General features: G+C 39.7%; 1 protein-coding gene across 6 annotated transcripts in view; it reads right to left on the bottom strand.

Moving 5' to 3' along the window:
• Positions 1-15130, bottom strand: part of lin54 (lin-54 DREAM MuvB core complex component) — a 95577-nt gene that overhangs the window by 45216 nt on the left and 35231 nt on the right. For all 6 annotated transcript variants that reach the window (XM_078544732.1, XM_078544763.1, XM_078544748.1 and 3 more), the window contains 5 exons: positions 14205-14298; positions 13944-14089; positions 9158-9374; positions 4297-4367; positions 1127-1324 (listed from right to left, as the gene is read on the bottom strand). In XM_078544732.1, coding sequence (XP_078400858.1) covers positions 1127-1324; positions 4297-4367; positions 9158-9374; positions 13944-14089; positions 14205-14298 — 726 coding nt within the window. The remainder of the gene's footprint in view (positions 1-1126; positions 1325-4296; positions 4368-9157; positions 9375-13943; positions 14090-14204; positions 14299-15130) is intronic.

Genomic DNA, 15130 nt, shown 5'->3' with positions numbered 1-15130 from the left:
AGGTGATAAAAAAAAAATCAGGTTATCTGGTGATTGAAATTGTTGGTTGAGGGATAAATATTGGCCAGGATACAGGGCCAAGTAGTGGCACGACACCTTTTGCGTCCACTCAAGGGAGACTGATGGACCTCGGTTTAATGTTTCATTTCAAAGATGGCATTTGTACAGTACTGAGGGAGTGCTGCATGGTTGTAATCAGTCAAGACTTTGTGCTGAAGTCTTTGCAGTGAAGCTTGAAACCACAACTTTCTGATTTAGAGGTCAGAGTGTTACCACTGAGCCATTTGTTGACATCTGCTATACATGAGCTGTTCAATTATTATATATACTAATTATTGAAGAGTTACAGGATTAGAGTGAAGAGCTTGAAAAATGCTGTTCTGTAGATGGAATAATAATTCAAAGGAATGATGGGTTATCTTCAAGCTTAAAAGAGGTCAGTAGTTTTACGTCAATACTGGAACATTACAGGTGCAATCTTTCACCAAAACTGATGAAGCATCTTACCTGAAATACTCTCTTCACAGATGCTAAGGATCTGTATGATTCCATCCCATCATTTCAGATTTGCAGTTTTTTTAAACTCACTCTTTTTTCTTAAATAAAGACATTTATGGAGACAGAAAAACTAAAAAGCCTGTAATCATCAGGTGCAATCAATGGCAGGATGATATTCTAATCGAAATGTGTTGTTTATCACAGCATGATAATCAGTGCTCGGTGTATTAACAAACATTTTCTTTTGCTTTCAAGGCAAGGACCAGTACCTACTGCGAGCTAATGCCATTGTTCTTCAGATCACAGATCCACAATACCAGGGAAAAACGTAAATAATTAGTGAATCGTGATTACAAATATAGTTTTATAGCTGCTTTTATACCACATAAACCCAATAGTTGCACCTGTCCTTTGGGCATGCCCCTCAGCAAACCTCAGTAGGTTTAATTCCCAGTTGCAGCAGACTGTATGATGCAGCGTATTCCAATAGTGCTATAACAGAATCTTGCATGGTATAAAAGCAGCCCTGGGTTTTTAAAGCAAACAACTGAATTAGGTTACATTCATCTTATATTTATGAAAAGAACTTAATTTCTGAAAGTCCTAGCAAAGTAATTCTTCCACTTGCCTGTGTAACGTATTGAGCTGGGACAACTGCATAGCCCATGCTGCCAGTTCCAGGCGCTGGTGCCAGAACAGTGCCTGGTGGGAGATTTGTTAAATTAGGCTGGATCTGTGGCAGTGCAGTTGCAGGCATAATGAGTCTCTGTTGGGGCTGGCTGGTGGTAACTATTTGTGTAGTGCTGCCGATGGGTTTAGGAACCACCTAAAGCCAGAATTTAAAAAAAAGTGTGTCTTAAAGTTTGAATACCAGCCGCTGCAAAATAGAAAGTTAGGTTTGGTTTGTACACAATCAAACTCAAAAGCATTTTTTTTTAATTAAGCGTTAGATTAATTTGGGTTTGAATTTATCTGCCTGCATTAAAGGAAACTTCAGCAAGGACCAAAGAATTTTCATTTTAGGAGAGGTTTGCAATATCTGTTAATGATTACATCCAATCACTTCACAGACTAAAGAAAACAGGTGCACAAAGTGGAGGGAAAAAGTAATGGAAAGGCATTTCAGACTGAAGGGAAACATGGAGTGCTGCCCCCCACCATCGCCACCCCTCCCCACCCCACCACGCCCCACTCCCCACCACCACCCCCACAGGATGGTGTTAGGACAACCGTTCTCTTTGATATACATTAATGACACGGACTTCAATAAAATTTCAAAGCTTGCAGACGACATGAAATTTGGAAATGGGAGTCAATAGCAAGGAGGGAACTCTCAGAATTCAGTAGGACATGCACAAACTGATGAAAGGAGCAGACACATGGCAAATGAAATTAACACAGTGAAATAATTTTGCTTGGAAGAGTGAGGAAAGACATTATAAACTGAATTGTATGATCTTAAAGGGTGCAGGAACAGATAGGGTTGTTATGTGCACAAATCTTTGAAGGTGGCATGACAGCATGACAAGTTGAGACGGTTGTCAAAAAGGTATATGGGATCCTTGGCTTTTTAGACAAAGATATAGAGTATAAGAACATAAGAAATAGGAACAGGAGTAGACCATTCGGCTCCTCGAGCCTGCTCCGCCATTCAATAAGGTCATGGCTGATGATCTTGTGTTTCAATTTCCACGTTCCCATCTCACCCTGATAATCTTTGACTCCCTTGCCTAGCAAGAATCTATCTACCTCTGCCTTAAAAATATTCAATGACCCCGCCTCCACTGCCTTCTGAGTCAGAGAATTCCAAAGTCGCATAACCCTGAGAAAAAATTTCTCCTCATCTCTGTCCTAAAAGGGCAATCCCTAATTATAAAACAGTGCTCCTAGTTCTGGACAAGAGGAAACATTCTTTCCATATCCACCTTGTCAAGACCCTTCAGGATCCTGTATACTTCAATCAAATCACCCCTCACTCTTATCACCTCCAGTGGAAACAAGCCCAGTCTGTCCAACCTTTCCTCATAAGACAACCCACTCACTCCAGGTATCAATCTAGTAATCCTTTGAACCGCCTCCAATGCACTGACATCCTTCCTTAAATAAGGAGACCAAAACTGCACACAGTATTTGAGGTGCGGTTTCACCAATGCCCTGACTTTTAGGTTCAATCTCTTTCGTAATAAAGGATAGTATTCCATTAGCCTTCTTAATTACTTACTGTGCCTGCATACTAACTTTTTGTGACTCATACTAGAACACCTAGATCCCTCTGCACCTCAGAATTATGCAGCCGTTCTCCATTTAAGTAACTCTCCTTTATGTTCTTCCTGCCAAAGTGAACAGCTTTACATTTTCCCACATTAAACTCCATCTGCCAGATCTTTGCCCACTCACTCAACCTATCTATATCCATCTGCAACCTCGTGTCCTCTTCACAACATTCCTATTTTCCTACTTATCTTCGTGTCACCTGCAAATTTAACTACCTTGTCTTCACTCCCCCCATCGAAGTCATTAATGTAAATTGTAAAAAGCTGAGGCCCCAGTACAGACCCCCTGTGAGACTCCACTTGTCACACCTGTCAATCAGAAAAAGACCCATTTATGCACACTTATGCTAATATGTTACCCACTACACCATGCACTTTTATTTTTCGAAATAATCTTTGACATGGCATCTTATCAAATGCTTTCTGGAAATCCAAGTAGAGTACGTCTACAGGCTCCCCATTATCCATTGCACATGCTATTCCATCAAAAACACTAATAAATTGGTTAAACATGATTTTCCTTTCACAAAACCATGCTGACTCTTCCCTATTGCCTTGAGCTCCTTAATGATCGATTCTAATAACTTCCCCACGACAGATGTCAAGCTAACCGGGTTATATTTGCTACATTCCAATCTGATGGAACCTTTCCAGAATCTAATGAATTTTGGAAAATTAACACCAGTGCATCAACTACCTCATTAGTCACCTCTTTTAAGACCCTAGGATGTAGTCCATCAGGACCCGGAGACTTGCCAGCCTACAGCTCCAACAATTTGCTCAGTACCGTTTCCCTAGTGATTTAAATTTCACCAAGTTCCTTTCTCCCGTTCACCTCCTGATTTGCAGCTAATACTGGAGTGTTTTTTGTATCCTCTACAGTGAACACAGAAGCAAAATATTTGTTCATTTCTTCAAAAACAAGGAAGTTATGGTAATTCTTTATAAATCATTGGTTAGGACCCAGCTGGAGTATTGTGGCCAATTCTGGGCATCGCACTTTAGTATGAATGTCAAAACCTTTGACAGCGTGCAGAAAAGATTTACTAAAATGATCAGGGATGAAAGGTTTCCATTATGTGGAGTGACTAGAGAAATTCGGGTCGTTTTCAGAACAAAGAAGGTTAAGGAAAAAATTTACGCAAGTGTTCAAAATGGCAAAGACTTTAATTGAGTAAATAAGGAGAAACTGCTACCAGTGGCAAAAAAGATCAGTAACTAGAGGACAGAAATTTAACATGATTGACAAAAGAACAAGGGACAAGAGGCACATGGAACAGACAGACCTCTTAAAAGAAATGATGGTGTAACGATGTGGAGATGACAGACAAATTTATAGTTAACATTATAAATGTGTTGTTTTGTTTTTACAAATGCTGGATCAAACAAAGTGGCACTATTTTACAAAACTTCATGAGTATTAGACCAGTGAACAGTTATTGGAATGCCAGTTTGTCAGTGACGTGGCTGACATTACAATAGATGTAAAGGCAAACTATATAATAACTTTTGGCTTATTACTCACATTTTTTATGCCCTGTGCTGGTGCAATTGGGACAGACATACGAACTTGTGGATTCAGTACAACTGTCTTAGCTGCTTGAGAGAAGTAGAAATGTGTTATAGAACAGGACAAGGTAGATAACTTACTTTAAATATATTATAATTTTACACAACACTTTATACCCTACAAAAAAACTATGAAATCATATGCTGCTCAGAATAAAATTTATAATAACTGGTAATATACAGAGTGGAAACAACTTTTGTAGCTTTGGAAAACTGCTAGGAGTTCGAGCACACAAAGGATTAAAAATAATTTTTAAAAAAAGTAAAGTTGCTCTGCTTCATCAACAGAAGATAGGTATGAAGAAACCATTGAGGTTTAAAATCTTGTTCAACTGTGGTTCAAGAGAACTTGTAATAATTTCACATACATCCGTTTACAAAGTGTAGATGAGACGATCCAATCAGGTGTCTACGCTTCCCTTCCTATACAAATCTAATGATCCTTCATCACAGCATCCAACTGCGCCTTGAATTAATTCAGATTGTGCCTTCTACTTCTCTTGCCCTTGTGCTGATTTAATTTCACGTGCACTCAGGAATAACTTTCTTTTTAAAGTTCATTTAGCATCTTTCAATCTCTATAATGGTCTCCTATTAATCACCCCTTTTCAGGGTTGAAGACTGACCTTTTCATTTAACTCAGTCTTGACAGAAGAATCAGCCTTGTCAGCCTTCTTGATAATGCTTTTCAGGGCTTGTGCTTTGATGACAAAAATGAATGCAGTACTCAAAATGTGGCCTGATCAGAGCAGTGTATGATTTTACCATGACAGCCCAGATTTATACTTTCTTTATTTGGCAATAGCTCAGCATTCATAAATAAAAATATGGCAATGTAGATAGGAATTTGAAGGTTAGAAAGTGCAGAGTAATAGTTGATACATGTTTTTTTGTCTGGAAGGATACAGTGATGTCAGTGTTGAAACCAATGCGCTTTTATGGATTGGGCCATTGTTGTCCGAAATCTAAATTTTAGGTTCGTGAGATAAATTTGAATTACTGCCAAACAGTCTTTCTGACTTTTACAATTGTGGAGTCTCATTCCTTCAGATTTTAAAAATTGTTGGCGATCTTGAAAACCTAACAATGTAACTAATATTAAATGTTTTCTTCTTTTTCATCTCAGTCTCATCTTTCCTTCTATTTCATTTTCTGTACCTTGTTTTACATTAAATACTCTGATACATCCCTTTTCAAACTTAGTGCAGCACATTAACATCTGGTTGGTTAAGAAGATTCACAGTCACTTGCCCTTGTCATGAAGAGATTAATGTCTATAATGTTATTGGAAATTGTTTTTTTTAAATAGAGTTTAGTAGTGTCTATGTGTGTCTGTGTCTTAATTGGATTAAAGCCAGCTAGTCTGGGTGCTTTTATGTATAGAAAGAAGTAGGTTTGAAATGGTAATTAGATAAACATGGGGAAGTTAGAAACATAGGTGTTAAGGGTGTACATTTGCATTTGTTGAAAAAAGCATTCAAGAGTGGGAGTAAAATCTTGCATCTAGCTGGAAGAAGCCAAGCAGTGTTTATATTACTAATAAAATTAGTGGGATGAAAATATTATTGTTAGGAGGTGTAACGTTACAAGCCTGGTGGTACAATGGAAAATTTACATTCAAAGGAAAAGCTAGGTATAAACAGAAAGGAGTGTGTGTGTGTAAGGCAGAGGCATTTAAGATCTAACCAGCCTGTACGCCTGCAACTGTGTCTGCAAGGAACCTTCTTTTTGAATCTGTATGGTCAAATGTGCTTTGCCTGGGGTCTTTTAAAATCTGAGTTTTACTGTTGCCTTAACAGGGGTGTAACTGAGAGTCAGATTAATTAGGGGATTTTTGTAATTATAGTAGTAATTTTGTAGACAGATATTTGTGCTTACAATTTTTCTTGTATTAATAAATGTTTCATTTAGTTTTATAAAAAAAACTCTCGAAACTCGGTGATCTTATTTCTACTGAATTCAAAGCCTGCATCTCGAAACATACAAATTGCAAAAATGGATTATGACAATTGTTTCAAGTTTCCCTCTGGGATTTGAACAACTCAGCCCTTACCATCGACTGTGTCACAATACCCCGTTCACACAGGTCCCAGGTCTCCGGTAAAGGGTGCAGTGCTGAAATGGCTCTCTGATTACTGCAAGTTGCGGGGCTGATGTAGAGTTAGGTTTGAGTGTTGTCAGAATACATGTAGAAGTGCACAACATCTGTGGATGATGTCGCCAAGAACTATCAAATAGATGAAAAGAAGGCGAAGGATAGTTCCTTGGGGCACCTGAGGCAACAGTGCAAAGGCAGAAAGAGGAGTCCTTTTTAAGAGATATTCTGCCTACAATCAAATTGATGTGAAAGAAACCAAGCAGGGCTTTCCAACTGAGGTGGGCAGTGAGGCTGAGGTGTTGGAGGCAGATAGTGATTATATCAAAGACTGCAGAGAGGTTGAGGATAAAGGATAATGTACTCTGGTATTAGTGGATGTAATTTGGGGGTTAGGGCTATTTCAGTGTGGTGACTGGGGTGGAAACTTGATTACAGCGCTTCAAACAGAGTTTCAGAGTATGAAGTTCCATTCTGGAACAATCTAAACCCATCAAGAAAATCCAGAGAACAACTTCCATTTTTCCCCACCCTTCCTGCTCTGCTTGCACCTCTCCACATTATTGAAGCAAATACTGAGAACTCAAGATTAGTAAACTAATTACATTGAGCACAGATGTCCCAAAACATGGCACATTTTTGCTCGCGCTTAAACGATTTCTGGAAATTGTAGTGGGCTGAAAATTGCATTTTGTCCACTTGAGGCTACCATGCACACATGTATCAGCAGAGGGAATCTGCTAGGAAGAGATAATAAACGATTCATGTTTAACAGCTCCTGCAATTCTAAATGTTCCTGCTGAATATATAACTGTCTCTGTCCCAAGAACTTCACAGAAAAGCAATGATAATGAATCCTGTTGTTACAAATTCTAAAAGCATAGAGCTACAATAATCTTTTGAAGACTACAGAAAGTTCGGCACCAAAATAAAAAGTAAAACAAAGCTTTCCATGTTTCTAAATTATATAATAGGATACCTCAAGTGCCCCTTTATACTGGAGAGATTTGACTATAATAGGCAGTAGGATTGGATTTTCACGCCTCTGTCTGTGTCGGAACAAAGATGGGAAAACTTAGCCGAAATGATGCAATTCAGAGGTTCCTGCCCCCATTCCCGTCATCAGCAATTTTCAGCAGCGTGGGATATGGGTGCGAGTTCACAAGGTGCTGCCAACTTCACATAATCCTGAGATGTTATATGTTAATTTATAGTTGTTTGGTAATACAAAATGTATGTATTGCTGAAAAAAAGACATTTTGTCATAGCTTTTTTTGTCTTGCACTCATCAGGACAATCGCAAGAATACCAATGTTAGGGGAAGCAACAACTTTATGCTGTATGAGAAGAGTACTGATTGGTTGGCAAGTAGAGTCTGATTCGTAGAGGCACCAATTAATGGTGACTGATAGTTAACTGCCAAGCAGTGTTTGAAACTTAAACCAAGCAACTTGACCCTGATTAGTCTAGACATTGCCCTGAGGAATGAGTCAGCGAATGGCTATCACTTATTTTGTTTAGCTGAAACAGGCACAATGTGTGTACATGTTCTTTCTGTCTGCAAAGAACAGGGCCCTGTGTATAAATATATATAGCTTCCAGTACACACAAATGTGCCATGCTGCGAGCCCAACTGACGATCTTAAATTGGTTGTCAGCATAATTTTTGGCACATTGAGTATTATTTAGTAAATATCCAATTGCAGAATCACACCTAATGTTGGACACTGTATTTTGGGTTTTGCAAGGACGGGCTGGTTGGGTACAGTCTGTACCTTTCCTGTTGCAAACAGTGGAAGGGGCATGCTATTTGATATGATCTGCCAGTCTTTTGGACTTCCCAATGTCATTATGGGGCTCAAAAGTTCTATACATAAGGAATGCTGGATGAGAGCGCATAGGGAGGTGGGTAAGTGGGCATGGGGAGGGGTGAAAGGGTTGAAGGGGTGTGAAGGGGGTATGAGGTGCGAGTTAGTGGGGGCTCACATCCACAGACTGAGCCAATGTCCCAAGGAATGGAGGCAGGCCTTGTAACCAGGCCAAGGCGCCCGTCAACCTCCGCTTCCTCCTCTGGCCTGCTGCCATAGGTGGCAGGCCCAATTCCAACCTGTCCCCTACTCCCTCCCCCATCATGAAAATAGCTTCGGCGGGCACTGCCGATCAGGAGGCAGGAGCATGATGTAGGGAAACCTCCAGGTTCCCAGTTCCCACCTCCAAAGTAGAAAAACCAGCCCCAGAAGTTTTCATATTTTTCTGAAATAAATTTTCTGGAAGAGAAACAGTTGAACCGAAAATTCTAGGCATATCTTTATGAGTTCTCTGCCCAAAGGCAGGTCCTTAAGGATTATATGTGGAACCATGGCAAAGTGCTGTGATTTTTTTTTTAAAACTATGGGTAGGACAAGAAGCCAGGCCAGAGCCTACCTCAGCCAGAATGGGGATTGAACTAGACATAGTTCATAGGGTGGGTCACTAAATGAGTTTACAAATAAAACACTTACTCTTCACATAAAACTATTACTACTCCTTGTAAATCTACCATTAACCTTTCCCTCCAAACCTTGTAACCGTTATAATTATTGGTAGGAAAGCTTTCGTTCTTAATACTGACACCAACCAATGCCAAGATCAGAAAATTGACATTTCAGAGATATTTTAATATTGGTTATTAAACTCCATGACTCAGAATGAATTCCAAAAATTAAATTTTCTTGAATCAAACCTTGTGATAAGGGTTGTGTGTTGGTGCTGGAGCTGGAGTTGACCGTCTGAGGGGAGCCGCTGGCTGTCGTTGCAGTAACTAGGCGCACATAATGAAACTTGCTGCCTGGTACTTGTATCTGCTGAACGTTGGGTGGTGTTGCCAGAGGAATGATGGTTTTGAACTGGGTGGCATTCATTGTTCCCACAGTTAGTGTTTGGGCAGCTGGTTTCACCGTCTGCTCAGGAAGTCCATACATAGTGTTCAGTTAAAAACAGATCAGGATTCTCAAACTGACAAAAAACAATTGCATTACCCAAAAACCTTTAAAGTAGTTTACTTACTAGGCCATTTAAAAAAAAACTCAAAAATCGTATGATTTGTGCAATGAAATCAATTTTCTTTGCTGGGTTAGCTTTAAAATTGGTTTTGCATTTAAAGTAGTATTTTATTTTAATACCAGATCTCTTGTGACAGTACTTGTAGTAATTCAGGAGATAGTCTTCTTTCAACAAGGGTGTTACCAAAGTTTGGCAGAGAAAGCATTGCAGAAAACGACAGGACGTGCACATAACATGCAAAGCTTTTAATATGTAACTAGTCCATCTCCCATATCAATGTATGTGGTGAATGGAGCCTAATTGTGGCATTTAGGTGAAATGAGGTTAAAGGAATGGGGGAGCTTTTGGACCACAGTATAGAGATTATAATTCAGTCCCAATTTTAAATTAATGTATTTAGGGGAGACAATGGCATAGTGGTATTGTTGCTGGACTAGCGATCCAGAGACCCAGGGTAATGTTCCGGGGACCCGGGCTCGAATCCCACCACGGCAGATGGTGGAATTTGAATTCAATAAAAATTTGGTATTAAAAGTCTAATGATGACCATGAAACCATTGCTGTAAAAGCCCATCTGGTTCACTAATGTCCTTTAGGGAAGGAAATCTGCCATCCTTAACTGGCCTACATGTCACTCCAGACCCACAGCAATGTGGTTGGCTCTTAAATGCCCTCTGAACAAGGACAATTAGGGATGGGCAATAAATGCTGGTCTAGTCAGCAATGCCCACATCCCATGAATAAAAATAATCATTATTTGTAGTTGCAGATAAACTTGCAGTAATTACTGAAACAGATGTAGAGATGGAGCACAGAAAGCTTTCTACAGCACAGGATAAGGAATGGTGAGACAAAAAAAAGATTCAGCAGCATCAGTGTTGGTTTATAAACATGAACATAGAAATTTATGATAAGCAGAAGCTAATGCAAGTGGCAATGGGAACTAAGTTTTTACATACAGGAAGTGTGTACAGAATAAGTTTTTTAATACATTACAGATTGCACGAGTTTACAACAGTCATCCAGAATTGCAATTAACATTTATATAATACAATGCTTGATGTTTGGGTTTAGAAGCACAAGAAAAATAATTAATCCATTAAGTTTGCTCTTCCCATAAGATCACTGTTGTGGTTTCTTCCAAATTTATATAAAATTTGAAAAGTTGATAGCAAGTTATGGTGAAGCCATGGCAGTTATATTTTCCACTATTAACATGCATTTATATAGTGCCTTCAATGCAGTAAAAATCCAAACGCGCTTCAAAAATTAGAAACTGAGTAGACTAAAAGCATGGTTGAGGAGGTTTTTAAAGATGGGGATAGCAAGTGGAGGCAGGGGGCTTTAGGAACCTAGTGAAACAAAAAAAGGATAAAAAAAAGCACATGGAACAAGATGAGGGCAGAGGTTATGATCTAAAGAATAGTGCCCAAACGTCTGAAGATTATAAACCCATTGAGTACCAATTTCCAAAATTGTTGTTTACTGACAAAATAGCTTTCCCAGTGGTGATCGAAGCTAAAATGATATATAACAGAATGCATAGTTTCAGGTTTCAGTTTAGAGAACATCCCTTAAATGTGAGGGGTTTAGCTAAAAGTTTAATTAGTTTGCAAGTCTCTTCCCTGCATAAAATGCTGTAATATTTTACAAGGAAAACAAACTGATTTAACTAAACCACCAGAAGAATGAGCTTTACAACAGATTACAGAAAGTAGTATGTGGCCTAAATCATGCCACTTCTAAATACAGTTGGTACTGAGTGTCTTTAGCAATCAAGAAGTATGGAGGTAGAGTTTAAGCTTCAAAAATTCTTCAAAATTCCAGTGTTGCTGCAAGATCAAATAAAAGATGTTTTCTGTGGGGTGCATGAGGTCTTGCTGCTTGTCCTTCCTTTGTTGTACAGAACTCCATCTAAAGTTCCAGTGAACAATTGGATAGCTCAACCAGTAAAGTCAGTGTCTGAACATGACTCCAGCTTCTCCCCAAATAGCAACTCAGTCACATGATTATAACACTTCTGAGCAGGGTAGAATAATGATTAAACATGTTTATTTTTGTTTCTTGACCATGTGATTTTCATCTCCATTACTTCATTTTTTCTTCTTCTCTGCTGCCATTTCACTCTGCATCCTCCTCTCATTCAGTTTGATTCTCTCTCTTTCTGTTCCTTTATTTTTCATTTTTTCCTCTTCTTTAAAAACTTTTTTTTTAAATCACAAATGTGGTCAGGTAGCAAGATCAGTATCAGAACTCAAGCAAACAACTGAATTAGAAGTAACAGTATTGGGATTCAAGGGAACTAGAGACAGCGGCATCAGTGGACAGGGTTCAGTGGGAAAGAATGGTGAAGAAAGTTTAATTGTCGAAAGAGTCTGGTCACCTCCAGCTGCTGGGTTTCCATAATCTGTTGAGGCTGTGGTGTTTTCATCCTTGGCATAGCAGCCTTGTGTGGGCTCCTTTTTTCAAAACGCTAAATGAAAATAGGTGTACAAACCCAACTGCAAGCCAGCCTCCCTCTTATGACGAGGTGATGCTATAAAAAGCTGCCATTTCTGAAAAAAGCCTGCTGACTGAAAATCTGATCTGTTACAAGAATTAAACAGCTAGCATTCACTTCCACTGTTGTAAAGCTCGTTCTGCTTTCCTCTCTCAAATCAGGGCCTGTTATATTATGGATTGAAAAACAAAAACTAAGTGAGAAAGATCCAGTGAGGGAATTAAGGTGATTAACATCAGCAGAGAAAAAGTACGAGAGAAACTCAAGGGACTAAAATATGACAAATCCGCAGGACCTGATGGCCCACATCTTAGTGCTCTAAAAGAGATAGCTACAGAGACAGTGGATGTGCTGGCTATGACTTTCCAAAATTCTGGAACAGTCCCACCAGATTGGAAGTTGGCACATGTAACACTGCTATTCAAGAAAGGAGGGGGAGACAAAACAGGAAATTACAGGTCAGTTAACCTGTCATCGGGAACGTGTGGGAATCTATTACCAAGGAAGTCTTAACAATGCCCTTAGAAAAGTGATTTTACAGGAGGAAAATCCTGTTTGGAAAATTTACAGTTTTTTTGAGGGTGTAACTGGTAGCGCAGAAAAAGGGGAAACCAGTAGATGTAGACTGGATTTTCAAAAGGTATTCAATAAGGTGCTACACAAAAGGTTAATATACAAGATAAGAACTCATGGAGCTGGGGGTGATATACAAGCATGGATATGGATATAGGGTTGGTTAACCAACAGGAAGTGAAGAGTAGGCATAAATTGGTTATTTTCAAGTTGACAGGCTGTGACTAGTGGAGTACTGCAAGGAGCAGCGCTGTGGCCTCAGCTATTTACAATCTATATTAACGCCTTAGATAGATTGTTCTCTGTCTCTTGGCTTAAGTTTGTTGGCAATACAAAGCTAGGTCGGAAGGCAAGCGATGAGTTCATAAAGAGGCTGCAAGGAGATATAGACAGGTTAAATGAGTGAACAACAAGGTGGCAGGTGAAGTAATAATGTGAGGGAAGTATGAGGATATTCATTTTGTTTGTAAATAGAAAAGCAGGCTTTTTAAAAAAAAAGGCATGAAACTTGTAAACAAAAGCAAAGTACTGTGGATGCTGGAAATCTGAAATTTAAAAAAAAATACTGGAACTATTCAGCAGGTCAGGCAGTATCTGTGGAGGGAAACGGAGTTAACATTTCAGGCCAAGATGACCTTTCATCAGAACTGAAGATAAAAAGAGATCTAAGAAATTTTAAGCCTGTGGAAGTTGGTGGGGGTGGGGGGAGGTTTGGTGCTGGCAATGGGTGAGAGAAGGGGCAGGAACAACAAAAAGGAGGGTCTGTGATAGGGTGGATGGCAGGGGACATTAAATGACAAAATATTTCATGTTGCAACAGCCAAAGAGGGTGGTAATGAGTGTAGTAAAGAAACAAAAATTGTGTCCAAATTGGATGGAGACAAGCTAGATGGACCAGTCCAAATGCAGCCTGCAGCTATTGTTGGATCATTTCCCTGCCAACCAGCCACCCAAAAAAGGGGGAAAAAAGTGCACAGCAACTGCCTGAATGCAACATGAAGGGATAAAGAAAGAAACAAGACAAGACCAACCCAGCAAAACAAAACAGAGAAGAAAAAGCACACAGTACAAGATGAAGGCAGGGGTTATGATGCGAGCTCAAGGAACAGCACTATATCTTTCAAATTGGTGCTCTGCAGTGTTCTGGACTCAGCATTGAGTTGAACAACTTTAGATTATGACCTCTGCCTTCATCTCACTCCATGTGTTTTTTTTCCTTTTGGCTATAAGGGAAGGAAATCTACCGTTCTTACCTGGTCTGGCCTACAAACGACACTCCATACCCACAGAAATGTTGTTAACTTTTAAATGCCCTCTGAAATCGCCTACAAAGCCTCTCAATTGTATCAAACCTCTACAGAGAGAGAACTAGAGAGAAAGTAAGAGAGCTAACCTTATTTGGAGATTTCAGTGGAGAGATAGCAATCTTGTTGGCTGTCTGTTGTGCTGCAGAGTTGAGATTGGACCCAATAGCACCACCTTCAGAAATGGTGATAGTGTTTGGGGCAGCTCCAAGTGCATTCTGAGGAAGGACTCTACCTGCAAAATATCACAAAACCAGAAGTAAATAGATTTGAATACCTGTATACACATTGTAGAATAAAGTTCACATAAAAACAAATCGGTAAATCACAGAGAACACTGGTAGAGTGACCTGTTATAAGGTTCTTGTTGTGGACGGGTTTGGCAATGATGAATTTTGTGATCATTGGTCCTGCAGCAGACGTGGATGTGCATTTCTTGGCAATCTGTAAAATACATAAACTTCTGTAAAAAGGAAAATAATACATTTTTAAATTGGTCTAAAGTTTCTTTTGCTAGCTTTGTGAATAGGAGGGGGTCTGTAAAGGTACATACGGGAGAAATAATGCTTGGATGGAGACAAGCTAGATGGACCAGTCCAAATGCAGCCTGCAGCTATTGTTGCATCATTTCCCTGCCAACCAGCCACCCAAAAGGGGGAGGAAAAAAAAGAGATAAAACCAAGATATGTGGAAAGTAGTAAAAAAGGAGGGGGTACTCTATCACAGTCTACCTCAAGCCTACCTTCACTGGTCAATATTTGCATTGGGATTCTTGCAGTTCCACACACTCTAAGGCTGGTCTTACCGGCAACCCTATAAATAGGGCCCGAGCCATTTGCTCACCATGCAAACTTGATGCTGAAATAGAGCACATCAAAGACGGCAGGATGATGGCTACCCTGATCAGATCATTTCACGCTGTATATCACGCAAACTCGAACGGCCTAAGGCGGTCACTTTCGGACGTGAAAAGTGCCCAGTCTATCTCAGATTACCCTGGAAGGGCAGGGCATCTCAAAAATTTGAGCAACAGGTGAAGCTAGCTGTTTCACACTGCTACTATGCAGTATCGACACGAGTGGTATTCACCACTGACAGGATGCTGCCATCAAGCCAAAAAGACGTTATGCCAATCACACAAATGAGTAATGTGGTATATTAATTTCAGTGCCAGTGTGATGCTAGGTATGTAGGCCATACGTTCCAAAGACTGGCAGTTCATATCAAACAGCATGTCCCAGCCGCTGTTCACAACGGGCAAGGTACATACCGTACC

This window comes from Cetorhinus maximus, chromosome 1, assembly GCF_964194155.1.
Source record: "Cetorhinus maximus chromosome 1, sCetMax3.hap1.1, whole genome shotgun sequence".
NCBI lineage: Eukaryota > Metazoa > Chordata > Chondrichthyes > Lamniformes > Cetorhinidae > Cetorhinus > Cetorhinus maximus.
This window is presented reverse-complemented; position numbering and strand designations above follow the sequence as displayed.